Source organism: Petaurus breviceps, unplaced genomic scaffold (genome assembly GCF_028583685.1).
Source record: "Petaurus breviceps papuanus isolate PSGF00001 unplaced genomic scaffold, PetGlider_PUasm1.0 209, whole genome shotgun sequence".
Lineage (NCBI taxonomy): Eukaryota > Metazoa > Chordata > Mammalia > Diprotodontia > Petauridae > Petaurus > Petaurus breviceps.
The window spans coordinates 402,077-420,743 of NW_027185854.1; the positions used below are offsets into that span (position 1 = coordinate 402,077).

Below are 18,667 nucleotides of genomic sequence, written 5' to 3' on the forward strand. Positions count from 1 at the left end.
TTATGACAATAGGTGACATTCTATAGTGCCTCAAGGTTTATAAAGCACCTTACATACATTTTTAGATCCTAACAACAACCCTGTAAAGCAGGATCTCCTATGAGCTCAACTTTGTGCTAGTTGCCATATTTCAGCTTCAGAGCATTTCCCATAGTCCCTGATATAATGCCCAGAATACAGCAAGTAGCTGATAATCATCTTTTGGCTGATAAAAAAAATAACATATTTATATGATATCATTTATATAGCACTGAAGATTTATGATTTACAAAGTAATTTACATATACTAATTTTACATGGTCTTCTAAATGGTAGCTTCCCTATTTCACATAAAAACACCAAAGTTCAGAAACATTAAGTGGTTTGCACACAAGAGTAAACTGCAGCTGAAGCTCACAAAGCTTTGGCCTCTGCACCCCATGTTCTCTCTGCTACATCAAGGCTGCCTCTCTAGTTAGGGCCACTAGTCCCCAGTGTTGGGTTTCTAATTCAAAATCAAAGCTGGGAAGGGCGGCTGAAATCTCCCCTGCAGGCTCAGTGCAGGTGTTTGTGCTGCAACATGGCTGAGGCTGCCAGAAGGCTATGTACCACTACTCATGGCCAAGGAGAAACATAACTGGGGCGGGGGGGAGGGAAAGAGAGGAAGGAAGAAATCATCTCGGTTCTATGAAAAACTTCACCACCTATTCCTGTACCTACAAGAGAAAAAGACTGTGTTTACAAAGTCAACTCTATGAAATGAAGATCTAGTCTGAAGTTGAACTTTTTTGGGTAGTCAGGACAAGAAGCTACTGGATTAAAAGTTAGAGTGGCCTGCAGAATAACCATTAGAAATGATGGAGAAAGTAAAGCCAACAAAGTTACCCCAGGAGAAACTAGTGGAAGTTAATCCAAACCCACACTGGGTCTATCTAGGAAACCTTCCTAGGAATTCTCTAATACCTCAAAAGTCCACACTGAGGGAGACAGCAGTGCAACACTCAGGCCATATATTCTCTTCTACCCTTGCTACTGACTGACCTACTTCCTTTTCCAGTTTTTAGGTCTTTGAAAAAGCTTTTTATACTACTTGTGAAAATCCATTATTGTTAGTATGCCTACCCATCCCCACCATATATCTTGCCACTGTCCACTGGGTCATCTGCTTTTTCATTATTCTTTGGTCGTGGTGTATGTACCATGAGCCTCAGCTATCCAGTATCACTGGTAGAAAATTTTTTTTTTTTTAAGTCAGGGTGGCTAGGTGGCACAGTGAATAGAGCACCTTGCCCTAGAGTCAGGAGGTCCTGAATTCAAATACGACCTCAAACATTTAACACACTTACTAGCTGTGTGACCTTAGACAAGTCACTTTACCCCCAATTGCCCTGCCTTCCCCTCTCCAAAAAAAAAAAAGTCAGATTTTGGTGGCGAGGACCAACTTCCAGTAATTAAAAAGGCGGCACAATTTCTTAAATGCCACCCAGCCTGTTTTCCCTCTTTTCATCTATCCAGGTCATTGTCCATCTGCAGTAGATAGTGACCAACTGCCTTCCTTATCATGGTAGGAAGGTGATGTTAGTTCTTGAAAGCCCTTTTAGTGGAGTGTAACCTTTTCTTGATCCTCTCGAGTGAGAATAATTTCACGTGCAAGCCCAGTGACACAGGCTGTGATCCATATCTGAATTCCAACCTGAGTTTGGTATGCCTTGTCTTTATTCTTTCTCCTCAAAGCCACCCCTCTTCCAAACTGAAGGCATCACCATCCTTCCAGGATTCTAGGTTTGTAACTTTGGCCTTATCCTTGTCCCTTCACTCTCTCTCGCCCTACAATTCCAATTATGTGCCAAATTTTGCTATTACTTTGCCAACATCTCTACTACCACTCCCTTCTAATTCCTCTCCAGTCATTCAGCTAACAACTTAGGCCAAGTTCAGTTATCTTTTTCCCTTCATTGTAATGGCTTCCTAATAGGTCTCCCCACCTCAAACCTCTTTCCATTTAAGTTTATCCTTCCCACTTCTGCCAAAGTGATTTTCTTCAAGAACAAATCTTTCACCCCTTACCCCAAAACTCCAATATCCTCTTTCCTCTAGGATCAAATATAAACTGCTCTATGCCCCTTCACAATCTTGCTTGGGCCTACCTTTATGATCACATTAGACATTACTCCCACTTCTGCTCTCTAATCCAATCAAATGGACCTTCTCTCTCTTCCTAACAAATTACATTCCCATCTCCAAGCCTTTTTACTGGCAGACATACATAGAATGCATTTCCTCTCCCCTCTGCCTAAGAGAATTCCTCTCTTCCTTTAAGATGCAGCTCAAGCATCATCTTTTACATAAAGCCTTTCTTGATCCCCTCAACTGAACCTACCTTATATTTAACAACTTTGTATTTATTCTCTTTATATTTATTTTGTATATGCTTATTTATATTCTTGTTTTTTTCCAGTAAAATGTAAACTTTTTAGGAGGAGGAATTGTTTTATTTACCATGTTTGTGTCCCAGGTGCCTTGCATGGCTCATGATACATATTAGGCATTCTTTATAGAATGTCACAGAATACCCCTCTCCTCTCACCTCAGTATCTCCTGATCCCCACTACTGATCAGAAGACGACTCCCTCTCTCATCTCACTGTCTCTCCATACCCTCCACCCATGAGAAATCTGATATCTCAATCCCTATAAATCCTATTTTTTCCATTTTTCATTCCCTCCAAACTGTTTTATCAACTGCACAGAAACCAAGCTTTGGGGTCCTTGGTTTACCAAGAGCCTTGGACCCAGTTTGTTTCGCAATCATATTCACTGCTAAACAAAGTATCTGTCTGGATAAAACTAGTTTCTTTATTCTACCTTAACGGTTACGATGACCATGAAGGGAGTGAGACTTTGTTTCCACTGACGCAGTATGAACAGAGGGTTTTAAAAGTAAAGGGTTTTGGAAAGAGAGGTTTGAGGGAAGTTTCTTATCAAGATAAGGATATAATAAACTTCACATTCTTTATGATTATAAATCCAGATTTGATTTGGTTGAAATATATTTTGAAACTAAATCATAGTATGGTCTCATTTACAGTGAGATGTATTCTCCTATTAGGATAATTGTGGCAATCAGAACTTTGCTATTTTAAGGAAATAATATTGGAAAATGCATAGATCAGGAAGACCTGAGTTAAAATCCTGTCTCAGAAATTTATGAGCTATGTGACCATAATCAAGTTACTTCACTTTTGTTTATCTAAGTCTCCTAATCTGTAAAGGGGATATATAATATAGCACCCACCTCCCAAGGTTATGGTCAGGATCACATAATTGTAAAGTGCTTAACACAGTGCCTGGCAGATGGAAAGCATGATACAAATATTAGTAAATGTAAGTAGTCTATACTGGTCTTGAATGCAATCACTGTAAAATACTAAGTGATAAAACAAGTGATTTTCTATGCAGGATAATTTGGAAATGCATTTGACTGAAATGATACCATCTGACTGGCAACAGGTTTTAAAATTTTAAATACATGATATTATACATGTTACTATTGTGTTTCTAAAATTTTTCTTATACTGTGAAATTTGGGAAACCACTGTATCAGAAATGTTGTTAGAAAAGTAAAATCTCTTTTAATTTGGATGTTGTTATATTTAAGTGGATAATAATAATTTACTATTGGAAGGAAAGGCAGCATAGGTCCCTTCAAGTTATTCTCATCTGTGAGGTTGAGATTTCTACTTGGGCCAAGTCTTAAGATCTTATCAGCCTTCCTGAGAGCATGTAATAAAAATTCCCAAGTACTGAAGTTTGAGAAACTAGAACCTCTCCCAGCCAATGTGGAGAAATTTACAAGTTTGTTTAGAGTGAAGAGTGGGTTTCATTTAAAACTATTAAACTATCACTTATGAAGACTATAAAATTGTGCCTTTATTAAAGTTATAGCTCTGAACCAACTAAGTAACAAAAGACCTTAGATTCAAAGATTTCAATAGTGCCTTAGAGCTGAACTGGCAAAACAGATTAGAGGCTTACTATGGTAAGCATTTTTCTGGTGTTTGGAGTCAAGTATCATGAATTCATTGTATGTAAAACTCCAGAATGTAATTATTCTTAAATTATAAATGAAGGGTAAATAAGATGTCCTTATATATTCTTATTGTTAAATACACACACATATGTATATGTGTGTGTTCGCGTACATGAGGAGAAGAAGAATTTAACCCTAAACTGCAACTAGTGAAATTTTGCTGTTTGAGGTAAAATCTCATGGTTCCATAATTTGATAGTGTTCTGAGTTTGATTTCAGATATAGTTATCTGAAATATCACTGAGCCAATAGCCCATCATTCAAGGGGAATGCCACGTGCTACCCAAAAGTAGACTGACAAATTGCTACAAGTGGACATCTGTGTGTGGGAATAGTTGAAGGGGATGACCTTGGCACAGGCACCTCTTGACTCAATTTCCCCATTATGTTAATTTTCTTTCTGTACAGGCAATTTCCCTACTTGTTTAATTTTGAGCCTCGTTATGAATGTGAATGATGTGGAATTTTGCTGTGTGACTGGCTGTCAACTATGACTCTTTCCTGGAATCACACAGAGCTAAGGGAGTTTTTCCCCTGTTATGACTTATGTCAGATCAGTCCATGCCCTGTCTTGATATCATTATAACTACAACCCTCATTTTCCCTGCATAGCAAATCTCTATAACTGGGATAGTGGAAACTTTGTTGCTGCAATATTAAATCTATTAATATATTAATACTGAAATATCTAAATTGTAGGCTGCAAGTTAAAAAAAATCTTACTATTTCAATCTGAATTTGTAGTCAATTTCAAATCCTAAGCAACTAAGCAAATGGGTTCTTGGATTTTCTGTGTCCTTGCTAAGTAAAATATTTGTAAAATATCCCTATTAGATAAAGTAAAATATAAGATTAGGTCCTTCAAGTATCTTATTCTTTCAGGGTGATATGGGGATGATATCCTCAAAAGGGGGGGAAAAGACAAAGATGTAAAAGTTTTTAATCAAATGGAGTAGTAAATTTTAAGAAACCAACAGAATCAGACTGTTTTCTCAAAGAACTAGGACATAAATACATACACACATGATTGGTTTCCAAATGTTTCTAATGGGATATGTAGGCCCTGAGTGTATTTTAATAAGTTCTCCAAAGTGGATTAAGGATTTTACAGATAAATTGCTTTAATAATTATAAGGAAAGGTAAATTATTTTTTCCTTTTTTTGAAGTCTCTGATACTTTTAAGAAACAGAAGGGTCCATTTTTCAAGTGAGGCCCTCATAAGATCTTTTTTTTTCTTTTTAAGAGTCTTCCTTCAGCCTGTTGATGGCAATGTACATATCAAGCATAGGTTTAGGTAATTAGGTAAAGATAGAAACAGCAAGTGGTATATAAAAACTGAAATTCTCTGTTGTTTCAGGTGAATCATGGGTTCCTAATTTGATGTTCTTCTTGTAGCTCTGCTGTTAACAGGATCAGAACCATAAGGTTTGAACTGGCTTTTGTCACATGAACTAGTTACTGAAAAATCAAATTTAGGAGGTTGTAATAAATTTTACTGAGTTTTATTAAGGCAGATTTTAGCAGAGTTACCTAAGAATCTCTGCAAGAAACTTGGAACCACAGAAAAAAATCTACTAGGAGGAAGCCCCTTCAGATCTGCCCTGAGAATGAGACCTATTCTAGAATGCCCAAGGGAAGATATTTCTAGGGACCGGACTATTACCTGGAACCTCTGGGACTCAAAATGAAATTGCTGGATTAAATGGACATTCGAAGTGGGTTACCAGGTTACAAGGAGAATTGATAATATTAATGATTATTATTATATTACTTCAGTTTTTTTGTTTCATGTTGTGTGTTTGCTGAGTTTTCTTGGTTACCTTGGTGCCATGTAAACCTCCACTCTCAAATTAGTTCATGGTGAGCCCTCTCAGTGGTTTGCTCTTGTTAACTGAACCAGAATCGGCCTCTAACCTGTGGGTGGCCTTAATTTACCTATAAAGTCTATTTAACAAAGTCTGTCTCCTTAGGGGATATATGAGATTATGATTCTGTTTGTACTCTTTGTGCCTCTCACCCCACCCCCTTTGATGCCCCTTAAAGTAGACAATCATTCCATCGAGAAATCCCTAATAGATAAAGTATTTAAATATGTGATCCTGGCAGTTGAAAACCCCAGGAACAATGGGGAGACTGTTACATTAAAAATAACATTAGTGACTCCATTTTGCCTTTATCCACCACGTTGTGAAGCCGACTTTCAGTTGCTTTTAAGTCATCTGATTTTGAAGAACTAACAAGATTACTGCCCCCTCCCAAAGATCACGAACCTTTTCACAAAACTACCCCTTTTCCTCTCACCTCAGTGTCTCCTGATACCCTCCACCAATAAGAAACCAGATGTTTCCATTCCTATAATCCTATTTCTCATTCACTCCAAATTGTATATTAACTTAATGGAAAGCTAAATTTTGGGATCCTTGGTTTACTGACCCTGGACCCAGTTTATTTTGCAACATTTAGTATGTAAAGCTAAATGAATTGTTTGTTTGGATGAAACTCGGTTTCTTTATTCCACAGTAACAAGATTATGCCATAATATGACTGACTGAAGGAAACTAGAATGTTTAGTCTATAAGTTAAAAGATTTAAGGGGGGCCATAATATATGCATTTAAGTATGTGAAGGACTACAATCTGGAAGAGATATACAATTTGTTCTATTTGGGCTTAGAGGGCATGGATCAATGGGCTGGGGAGGTAAAACCCAAAGGATTTGGTAACTGACTGGATAAGAGAGGTCAGCAATTTCAAGGTTACCAATATGGGAGACTTGAGAGTAACAAGTCAAAAGGAAGAACAGTTTAACAAAGAAAGTTGAAACTGGAAAACAACTAGTACTACATCTAGTGAGTCAATTATTTCCCTTCCTGTGCCATCTTGCATCACTCTCCTACCTCTGCCAGGTTGGTCACTGCATTTTTATTACTATCAGACAATGGAAGAGTAAAGCAAAGAGAACTCTATCAAGCTCAGTAAATTAATTCTACCTAAAAACAATTTCAGTAAAAGATTTTCTTTGTTGGTTAAGTAGTCAGTATGAAGAGACAGGAGTGTGAGGGTTTAAGTAGTTGAAAATTACATTTCTGGATTATTCATGATTTTTACATTCATGCTACCCTGCTGCCTACTTATTATCCTGGATAACTGAAAATGTTCTATAGTAATATTTACATTTCTCCACCAATAGCTACTTAAAATACTCAGCAGAAATTTTTTTTCTATGAATTATATTAGCATGTATTCTTGTGTCAGTGTAATTGAGATAATCCACCAAAAATTCCCACCTATAAAATCCGAGTGGTCCCCATTATCACTGATTTCTTCTGGAACTTCACAAACCAAACTTCCATCTCGAAGCTTTGTCAAACTACTCTGGGGAGTGGCTGAACATCCTTCACTTTTGGCATACTTTCCAGAATTTACATCAGCACTCAGCGTTTCCTTCTGTAACCTGTCTCCATGCACCTTCTTTCTCAGGATTTCTTCTTCATAGTTTTTTATGTTTCTGTCTGATGAATATACAACACTGTGATAAAACAAAAGATATAAAAGATTAAAGATTATTGAAAATTCCCAATGGACTGCATTTCTGAGATTATTTCACTACAGCAAAAATTTAGCAACATAGATTAAGTGAGGAAAGGTCAATGTGAAAGAATATTTTAAAAGAAATAAAACTTCAGCAGTTTCAGATAATGAAGAGAGTCAACATAGTATAGATAAGAGAGTGCTAGCATAGAGCCAAGAAGCCTCAGTCTAGCAGATACGTGATGTTTATATTGCCCTTTAAGGTTTGCAAAATCCTTTGCATACATTCTCATTTGAGCCTTACAACAACCCTGTAAAGTAGATGCAACTGCTATCCTCATTTTTTAGAAACTTGTAAGGGATCATACACATGAGGTGGGATCTGAATGCAGATACATCATGCTCTCTCTCAAATGAAGCAAAAAAAAGCAAGTGCTCTTTAAAATGAAGGAATTGAACTAGCTAATTTCTGAGGTATTGACTCTAAAATTCAATAACCAATTAACAAGTCTTAATAAGCATCTACTATATGCAAGGCACTGAATTAGATGCTGGGAATACAAGTATAAAGAATAAAACAATTCCTACTCACAATGAGCTTACATTCTGACAGATAAAACAACAAATACATATAGAAATATATACAGCATAAGCAGTCATCAAAACTATTTGGTACTGGATGAGGAATAAAGTAATAGATCAGTGGAATAGATTAGTTTCATGAGACACAGAAGTCAATGACTACAGTAGTCTACTGTTTGATAAACACAAAGACCCCAGCTTCTGGGATAAGAACTCACTATTCGACAAAAACTGCTAGGAAAAGTGGAACATAGTATGGCAGAAACTAGGCATAGACCAATATCTTATACACTATACCAAAATCAAGTCTAAATGGGTGTACTATCTAGGTATAAAGGCTGATACTGTAAGCAATCTGGGAGAGCAAGGAATAGTTTCTGTCAGATTTATGAGGAAGGGAAGATTTTATGACCAAACAAGAGTTAGACAGCATTATGAAAGTTACATTAAACTGAAAAGTTTCTGTAAAAATAAAGCCAATGTAACCAATATTAAGAGAGAAGTGGAAAATTGGGAATGAATTTTTACAACCAGTGTCTCTGATAAAGGCCTCATTTCTAAAATATACAGAGAACTGAGTCAAATCTATAAGAACACAAGTCATTCCCCAATTGATAAATGGTCAAAGGATATGAACAGACAGTTTTCAGAGAAGAAATTAAACATATTTATAAGCATATGAAAAAATGCTCTAAATCACTATTGATTAGAGAAATGCAAATCAAAACAACTCTGAGGTACCACATCTTACCTGTCAGATTGGCTAACATGAGAAAACAGGAAAATGATAAATGCTAGAGAAGATGTGGAAAAATTGGAATGCTAATGCATTGTTGGTGGAGTTGTGACCTGATCCAACCATTCTGGAGAGCAATCTGGAACTATGCCCAAAGGGCTATAATCCAGCAATACCATTTCTCAGATTGTATCCCAAAGAGATCATAGAAGTGGGAAATGGACCTGTATATACAAAAATATTTATAGCAGTGCTTTTTGCGGTGGCAAAGAATTGGAAATCAAGGAGATGTCCATCAATTGGGGAATAGCTAAACAAGTTGTCGTATATGAATGTAATGGAATACTACTGTGCTATAAGAAATGAGGAGCAGACAGACTTCATAATAACCTGGAGAGACTTATATAAACTGATCCTGTGTGAGGAGAGCAGAACCAGGAGAACCGTGTACACAATTACAGACGTAACGCATGTGTGACGACTAACTGATGGACTGGGCTCCTCTTAGCAATACAAGGTTAGAAGACGACTACAAAAGACTCATGATGGAAAGGGATATCCACATCCAGAGAAAGAACTACAGAGTCTGAGTGCAGATGGAAGCCAACTACCTGCTTTATATATATAGCATAAAAACAAAATTAATAAATACATACATGTATAGTAGTTAAACACACTAGTTTGGTAGGAAGAACACTGGAGGGGGGAGGAAAGGCTTCATGAAGATGATGAGTGAACTTCTTTTTAAATTCTTTTTTGAGTTAAAATTGCTGTATGAGCATCTTACAGGAAAAGAGGGATTCTCTGAGGCAAAGATTAGGAGGCAGTATATTCCAATTAAGTAAACAGGTCATTGTAAAGGGAGAGAGACTAGAGATGAAATGCTCTGTGCAAGGAGAAAGTCAATTTGGGGGGTTTACACAACACAAAAGGGGGCACGATGTCCAATGAGGCCAGAAAGGTCGGGGCTACATAAGCCAAAGGGAGGAATTTATATTTCATTCTAGGGAAAATATGAAATCACTAGAATTGAATGAATAGTAAACTCAGCCTCTTTACACTTAGGGAAAATTATTTTGGCAAAAGTGTATAGAATGGACTTGAGTGTCAAAAGACCTGAGGAAGAGAAACCACTTAAGAGGCTGTAGCAACAGCCCCTTTGAATAAGAATTTGTAAGTTCTAATTTGTAAAATCATAAAGCTTAAGGCAAAGACTACCAGGGGAAAACAGATCATTTTACTTTCCAATATGTGCTTTCTAAACCTTAAAATACTTTAATCATACAAAAACATGCTACCATGCTACACAGAAAATAAAACTTTGCTTCAAAAATAACAGGCTTGAAAGTTAATCATGTTCTATTGATTCACCTTTAGAGAATCAGCTTTCTAGTTCTTACGCCTATCAAAATGGGTTAAAACAACAATTACATATATAGAAGTACACTGAGATTAGCCTTTTGCTTTCCCAAAGTAAGAGCACTTCATGATGAGAAACTATTAGGCTGCTTCTGTAAATCAATTGCAAGGAAGCCAACTCCAGTCACCATTTCCTTATCAGGCTTATTGGTCTCCACCAATTTAACTAGTTTGCTCCTCTTTTCTGAACCTCTTACAAGTATTTTCTGCCGTATTAATATGTGAGAAGCAAACCATCTCCTAAAGTGGAACTATTTTTTACTACCTCTAGTGATTGAGAAAAACGTTTTGAATGCCTTTTGTTCAGTTGCCTCTGTAAATTGTTTATTCATATCAGTTCCCCTGGTGGTACCTCTTCCTGTACCAGATACAGTGTTATCAACAGGGAATCTTATACAATGGAGGATTCTCTAGGTTACTACTATTAAAAATCCAAATTGTGGTTCTTCTTTAGGAATAGTAAATTGTTCTGTAGCCTTTCCAAACATTCTCCATCGTGTGTATATGATTTTTGTCTCTACAGATGCCTTAGATGTGATGCTACTAAACTTCACCATTTTTCAAAATGTTTTATTTCTTTGAGAGAATTTTTAAAGACACTGATTCATATTAATGTAAGTTCTGCTAATAATTCTCATCATTTGATCAATACATCAATTCCTTGCTTATCAATTAATCCTTAACCACTGTGCTCCACAAGTATTATCTAAACTATATTTTCAAGGTTTGTGGTTTTAATAATGTCTCCATCTAGTCTTTTTCGCTGGACTTCTCTAGTATTTTCTTCACAGAAGGAAACTAAACTTGTTTTGACTTGCCCTTTATTAAGCCATATTTATTATATCTTGTGCTGTTCTATCAGTTTGCAAATTAATTGTCATTCTGTTATGGTGCTTTCTCAGTTCTAACATTTAAGCTTTCTCGTTTGCTTTGTTTTTCCTCTTTAAACTACCCCAACCTCACAAATACTGGACTATAATAATACTTTCTGGTAAACCAAAGGAGTCAGAGTTGTCCCTTATATTATTTGGGGTTGAATTTTCATTAAAACACAAGAGAGCAAGTTCTGTGTCTTATGGCCTCATTTTTGAGCCATCTATGGAGGTACTGTATAGTATTTTCACAGTGAAATTAAGTAACTCATGCATGTTCAAACCAAAGAGATTCTACAATATGTAACCACATACAAGAAATATTTCAAAATGTTACTGTCAAGGAGGAAGAATGTGAAGTACTTTATCTGTGCTAAAGTGCCATAAATCACATAAATTGTTAAAAAAAATTATCAGCTTTTACACTTACAACAAGCATTAATTTCGTCATTCTTCTAGTATAATTTTCTGTATTTCATCTTAATGAAATTATACTTCGGTATACTTCACCAACCAATTATTTGAATTGGTAACCCATTAATCTGAACTTACTAACTTTTAGATATTCTGAAAAGAGGTTTAAAAGAAGAAGGAGGGTGGAAAAAAGAACATGGAAAGAAAAAAGGAGGAAAGGCTTATTAAAAGCATTTGAAAAATAAACTGTGATGGTGACAAAACTTACCAAATTACACCTAGGATCAGTGGTGGCTATCCTGGAAAGGGCAGCAGAAATCATTTTTGGTATATGGTCTTTAAATTAGATTTGCAGACTAAGAAAACAAAATAACTTTGTTAGTTGTTTTTCTGGACAACATATTCTTGCCTTACATCCCTTCCCCTGCATATCTTAGAGCTGACACCTGCTGATATAAATATGCTGGGATAAAGACAGGGACTAGAATCACTGGCATACCTTTCACCACTACAGGTCAGCATCTTCTGCCTTCTTTGCAACTCAGTCTCAGAGAGTTGCTGAAAGCACTGAGAGGGGACGTACCTTGCCCGTGGTCACATAAGCCAATATTGTCAGAAACCAAATTTGAAGCCAAGTCTTCCTAGATCTAAGGCTAACTCTACTTCTACTATGCCACACTGCTTCTCATGAATACATACATCCATCAAATGTGAAGATTCACACCAGCACTATGCCCATATATCAGGGGCTTAACTAATGTTAATTAACCAGTTTGTTAATTGATTGAAATCAAGGTCAGAAGAAGAATCCCAAACCTTACTTGATAATCAGTAGTTGCTGAGTCATCTATGGAGGTTCTGTATTGCTAAGTCATTTTTCAGTTGAGTCTAACTCTTTGTGACCCCATTTGGGGTCTTCTTGGCAAGGATACTGGAGTGGTTTGCCATTTCCTCCTCTAGCTCATTCTGCAGATGAGGAAACATAGGCCTAATTGGCCTACCCAGGTCACACAGCTATTAAGTGTCTGAAAGCTGGATCTGAACTCTGGTCTCAATCCACCAGATCTCTAATTTCATCCATGGGGGTTATTTTTTTTTTTTACCAACATAAATCATAATCCCTCCACATCTCATCCTACGGATTCTTAGCTATGTCTTTCCACAAATTTGTAACAGACAACCCATCCTGCACTTTGGAAGCCTTCTTCTCTTTTTTCTAGGATCTCAGGAGATACCACCAATAATAACAGTAAGGTAGTGCTTTAAGGTTTGAAAAGTGCTCTGCAAATATCTCATCTGATCCTTGTAACAACCCTAAGAGGTGAACCCTAGGTTCTCATTTTACAGATGAGAAAACTAAGGCAGAGGGTCAATGACTTGCTTAAATAACACAGCTACTCAATGTCTTAGGCCAGATCTCAACTAAAGTCTTCCTGACTCCAATTCCAGAGTACTAACAATTATACCTGCTTCCAATATGTCAAAACAGCTGTCTAGCTGTTGGGTTTTACTCTCATTTGATGACAGATCAATTTCCTTTTCTGGTCAACCATATGCTAATGACTTTTCAACCCCCTCTCACAGGCAAGTTTATCACTTACAACACGCTGCAGCCAATCTGAAAACTATCATCATCACTTGAGGTAGCCGCAATATTTTACTGTCCCAGGATTGTGGCAGTTGTTATCTTCAGTCTAACCATATCACCAAATAATATACATGTAAAACATTATGTAAACTTTAAAGAACTGTATAAATGTCAGCCATGACTATGACCAGAAGAATACTGGTATTAAAAACCTTTGTGAGTGAGACAGGGGAGAGAGAGAGAGGGGGAGGGAGGGGGAGAGTGGGGGAGGGTGGGGGAGGGTGAGTGAGGGGGAGAGAGGGGGAGAAAGGGGGAATGAATGAACATTAAGAAATTAAATCATTGCACTGTATAATTTTACCAATTCAGTCCAACCCAATCCGTTTACTCCCCACTAAATACTAGGCTCAGCTAATTTTCCACGGATAAAGCCTGTCCAAGAGATATACTTTCTAACTAGCTAACTAAATTGACTTGCTGCCCATGTAGCTCCATATCATGAACTGGTAAATATGCCTTTAATTCACCTTGTTTCTTCTAAAAGACCTGTATTTTTTTTTTTTAGCATGGACAATGAGGGAATTTGTTTTGGCTGCATATATTTATTACAAGGTCCCCCTTGGGAAAGGCAGAAGGGGGAAAATGGATTTCTAACTGAAAAAAACATATATATATATATATATATCTTTTGTTTTAAAGAGCTAAAACATTTCTATTTGATTCTAGAGACAAAAAGAAGACCTCAGAGTTGAGTATGAGTCACATTGTGAGATTTGCGCTTAAGAAAAATTACTTTAGCTGTAGTATGTAAAATTAACTAGAGTAGCGAGAGACCAGAGGGACCAATTAGGAGATTATTTTAGTAATCTAGGCAATAAGTTATTAGGACCTGAACTATGGTATTATCAGAAGAAAGGAGAAAAGGGGTCATATGTCAAAGATGTTGTAACAGCAGACTCAGTAAGAACTGGCAAAAGATTGGATATTAGGGATGAGAGAGGAATACAGAATAATAGTGAGCCATTCTCTTATAGATAAATGGTCAAAAGAAATTATCAGGCAGTTTTCAAAGAAAGAAATCCAAGCTATCAATAGCCAAGTCATTAATAAGAGAAACAAACTAAAACAACTCTGAGGTTGTACCTCATATACATCAAGGTAGCAGAAATGACAAAAAAGAAAAATGAGAATTATTAGAAGGAATGCAGAAAATATGCATATTAACACACTGTTTGTGGAATTCTGAATTGGTCCTACCATTCTAGAAGGACTTGGAACTAAACCCAAAAAAGTCAATAAATTGAGCATACCCTTTAGTTCAGTGATACCACTAATAGGCCTAGAATATCAAAGAGTTCAAAGAAAGAGGGAAAGGAACCTTATGTTAAAAAAAAAATCAGGAGAGATCTTTTTGCTATTGGAAAGACCTGAAAACAAAGAGAGAGCTTCAGAGGGAAGTGAACAGGAGAATAAAATGATTTATGTAGTAACTACAACATTGTTAGAAAAAATAATTCTAAAACATTTAAAACTACAATCAATTCAGTGACCAACCACAATTCTAGAGGGCCGATAGTGAAGTATGTGACACACTTCCTGACAGAAGGATGATAGACTCAAGGTACAGAATGAGATACATATTTTTAGAAATGGAAAACATGGAGGCTTATTTTGCTTGGTTATGCTTATTTGTAACAGGGATTGTGTTTTTCTTTTTTTGTACAGGGGTGAGAGGGGCAAATAATGTAAGCAAAAAAAAGCAAAGAAAGAAAAAGAGGTCATTAGAAGCATCTTTTTAAAATAGACAGAAAGAAGTTTAGGAAGAAAAAGACCAAAAGGACCACTTTAAAAGTAACATGGTAAGTTACATACATTTAAAGGAAAAAGATGGATGGCAAAAGAGTTTTGTGGTTTCACATAAGATTCTCATTTTCTGTTCATATATTTTTGGTATTTGCTAAATTCAGAGTAAAAATTACTTTAAAAAATCAACAAATAATAGATATGGCTCAATATTATATTCACCAATACTACCAGTCAGTTGAATAACCTAAAAATTGTTTGTAACAAACTGGCAAAGATGTGTTTGTGTTGCTAATTTTGCTGAATTGCTTTTCTGTTCTATTTTTTTTATGACAAAAGATCGTTACCTGAGTAGAAGTGAGGATATATTAGGAAATGAAGTATTTTGAGCCAATATAATAAAAATGGTAACTATTGAATTTATTTATTCAGTGCTGTACCAAAATTGCCACAAGAATGTTTTATACAGCTAGAAAAACTATTAACAAAACTCCTACAGAGAAACAAAGGGTCAGGCATCTCAAGGGTATGGGAGAAATTAATTTTTTAAATTCTTAGGTGAAATTTTTAATAAAAAAGCAAATCAAGGTGATTTTAAAAGTTACCAATAAAAAAAATGTGTAAAAATATAAGTCAATTAACATCACAAAAGTGTACCAGTCTCAAAGAGTCCATAGCAATGAAAGTAAACACGGGTACATTGTTGCTGATGTCTTGTTAAATGCCTTGCTAAAAACCTCAATGTACTATGTATAGCATACTAAATTTTCCACATCACCATGATCTACCAGTTTGTTTGCTTTTTGAGAAAGAGGAACAGGTCTATGATTTCAATGATGTAAGGAGTCCATTTGTTGGCCAGAGCCCCAAGAACTTAACTGCTTTGTCTCTGTGTCAGAGGTGAACCTTGAACTGATATTGCTGAGTCCAAGGCCAGGCTTCTGCCAGTATGGCTACTCGCTAACAGGCTAGTGACATTTTCCAAAAAATAAAAATTGTTCACAGCTAGGTGTTTGGGTTTTGTTTTTTTTGGGGGGGGGGGGTAATGTGTGAAGAGTAGGGAGGCAATCAGGGTTAGGTGACTTGCCCAAGGTCACACAGCCAATATGTGTCTGAGGCTGGCTTTGAACTCAGATATTCCTTGCCTCTAGGGCCATTGCTCTATCCACTGCACCAACTAGCTCCCCCAATGGCTGGCTCTCGTTATTTATCTTCCATTCTCAAAGAGGACCATGATATTGAGAAGGTGAAGTCATGGCTTAGAAGCGAATCGGATTTGAATGAGGGAAGGTTGGGCAAAGTCATCAGCCTCACTCTCTCCTCTGGAGCCATATGGCAAGATCTGACCACACAAAAACCTTTTCTTTAATGATACATTCTAAAATGTTGCCTAGAAGAGGCAAGTTCATTTGTTTCAGACTCCATTCTTCCCTCCTTTTAAAATCAGAAGAAACATTTCCCTCTCTTCAGTCCTGAGGCACTTCCCCAAAGCCCATAATCTTTGAACAGTGACTATCCAGTCACATCAACCTTTTCTTTCAGTACCCTAGGTTACTGCTTCTCTGCACCTGGGGAATCTTAAGTCACTGAGGGCTGCCTTCTCATCACCTTTTTTTGGTTTTCTAGAGTTTGCAACCACTTAAACCATTTTTGTCCCATACTTCTCATTCTGAAGGTTATTCACCTTTGCAAAGAAAATAGAATTGAGTAATTCTGTTTTTTCTCCATTATCCATCATAAATGCTTGATGTATCTGCCATGTAAGCTAGGTTGATTTCTCCGTAAAAGTTACTGAAACCGAGCTTACTTGGTTATTGGCTTAATTGCTAATTGGCTAAGTAACTGGTTCCCAGGTATACTAATTTGGCTAGAATATCTTTGTCGAGTTCTTCAAAGAATTTCTATACAGCAATCATTGGTGCTTAAACTGCAATGATCTTAAGTCAGTACCCTTTCTATGTTCATCTTGAGCACTGCAAGATGAGGTAACCAAATGCACCACAAAATGATGTTTGTTGCCTCTGGGTTTATGATAAAATAAATTTCAACTACTCTGATTCACTGATCCCAGGAGGATCCATCTTGCCATTTAGCTATGACTTTTGTCTTCTAGTTTCCTTTACAACAAGAATATCAATAATGATATGGTTGTTACTCCAGTTGTATACGTATTAGATGACTGTTGGACTATCAATTGTTAACAAGAGACAGTAGTCAAAATATTTGCAGGTGACTTACAAACTGTGTAACTTTTAGCATCTAATCCTTTTACTACAATTCCATTGCCACAACTGAGGGAAAAACAGAACTTCACACAAAGGAAGGTCATTGTGTTTTTATCCATTTCATGGGCCAATAAAATGAAAAAAATTCTCATCTAGTAGTCTGCATTTTGATAACACTTTGCATGTGTAAATCAGATTGGTCCTTAAATGGCCAAAATGGCTTGTTACTGGGTTAGTATTTGAAGCCTTTAGGAGCTTGTGCTCTGCTTGCACAGTTTTCATGAATCAAGTTGATCAACATAATACGTGAAGCATGTGAATAAGACTTATGTGAAAAGCCAAACTTAGGTACTAAAAAATATTAAAATGTCTACATTTATATATTTTTCCTTTACAAGTTTCAGAAATTAGAGATACCAGGGGATCTAAAAGCTTAGTTACAGAAAAAGAATAAACACTGATACAGAGAAAATTTCTAGGAAAACAACTTTAAGGCCCAAATGAAGTCACACTAATTTTCTATGAAAATTTTCTGTGAAATGTTCAATGCTAAGGCAAACTTTTTCCCACAACAGGGAAAAGGTTAATTACAGTAAAATATTATTTTTCTAGAATGGGTTAAGACCAAGATAATCCCTTATGTCTAACCCTCATTTCATTTCCCTTTATAATTTCATTTTCTCTCCCTTGCTTCATTTCTTCTGGTACTCTTGCAGAACTTATGGCCAACGTACTTTTTTTTTAATCTGATGCTCTCCCAGTTTTGTAGGATTATTCTATTCTTCTCAATTTATCTCTTGAGCATCTCTTAACCCACATCATTTCTTCATAGTTTTTGGTATTTTGTTCTATTTACTAATGCCTCCGAACTTCACATTCTTGAATGAAGTAGTCAGGCGCTGTTTCTGCTCCTCCTGATCCTTCGGAACATCCGTGGTTAGACCAATACTGCAGTCTTCCAGATCTGTTAGATGATGATGGGCACTACTGCAGGTTGTCAGCCTGTTTATCTGTACTTTAGCTGGCTTTTGGAAATAGCAATACCATCATTCCAACACTTGTGGTTCTGATTGTCTTTTTGTGCAGTCTTGGGATATGTGAAGCATACTGATCTCTTCTTTCCCTGATCACTGTTCAATCTGGTTCAATTTCACATCGTTGCTGGGCTCCTCTGTGCTCCTTTTTAATAGCAATTTTAACCAGAAGTCTCAAGGTAATCATTCTGAATTAACCTTACCCTGCTGACAATAGTTTTCCCTGAAAGATCTCTACTTCCTGTCAGTCAATTTATTTTCTTTTGGTAATAATCTTTTTGGGATTATCTCAATCCCAGTCTATTCTATAAAAATTATTATTTCATTGGGATAATTCAATACAGTGCTACTGGTAAGTAATTCAACAATGTCTTCTAACTCAAAGGGCAACTGTT

The 18,667-nt window shown here is 36.4% G+C and overlaps 1 protein-coding gene across 2 annotated transcripts in view; it reads right to left on the bottom strand.

Moving 5' to 3' along the window:
- Positions 1–18,667, bottom strand: part of LOC138165478 (BTB/POZ domain-containing protein 8-like) — a 120,716-nt gene that overhangs the window by 94,093 nt on the left and 7,956 nt on the right. Inside the window, exons 1-2 of one of the 2 annotated variants that reach the window (XM_069093843.1) lie at positions 11,891–11,909; positions 7,356–7,597 (exon numbers count right to left, since the gene is read on the bottom strand). Coding sequence is in view for 1 of the 2 variants with exons in the window: in XM_069093842.1 (XP_068949943.1) it covers positions 7,356–7,597 (242 nt within the window). In the remaining variant the exon portion in view is untranslated. Of the gene's footprint in view, positions 1–7,355; positions 7,598–11,890; positions 11,910–18,667 lie in introns of those variants that run through there. The other variant, XM_069093842.1, reaches the window with a different exon arrangement.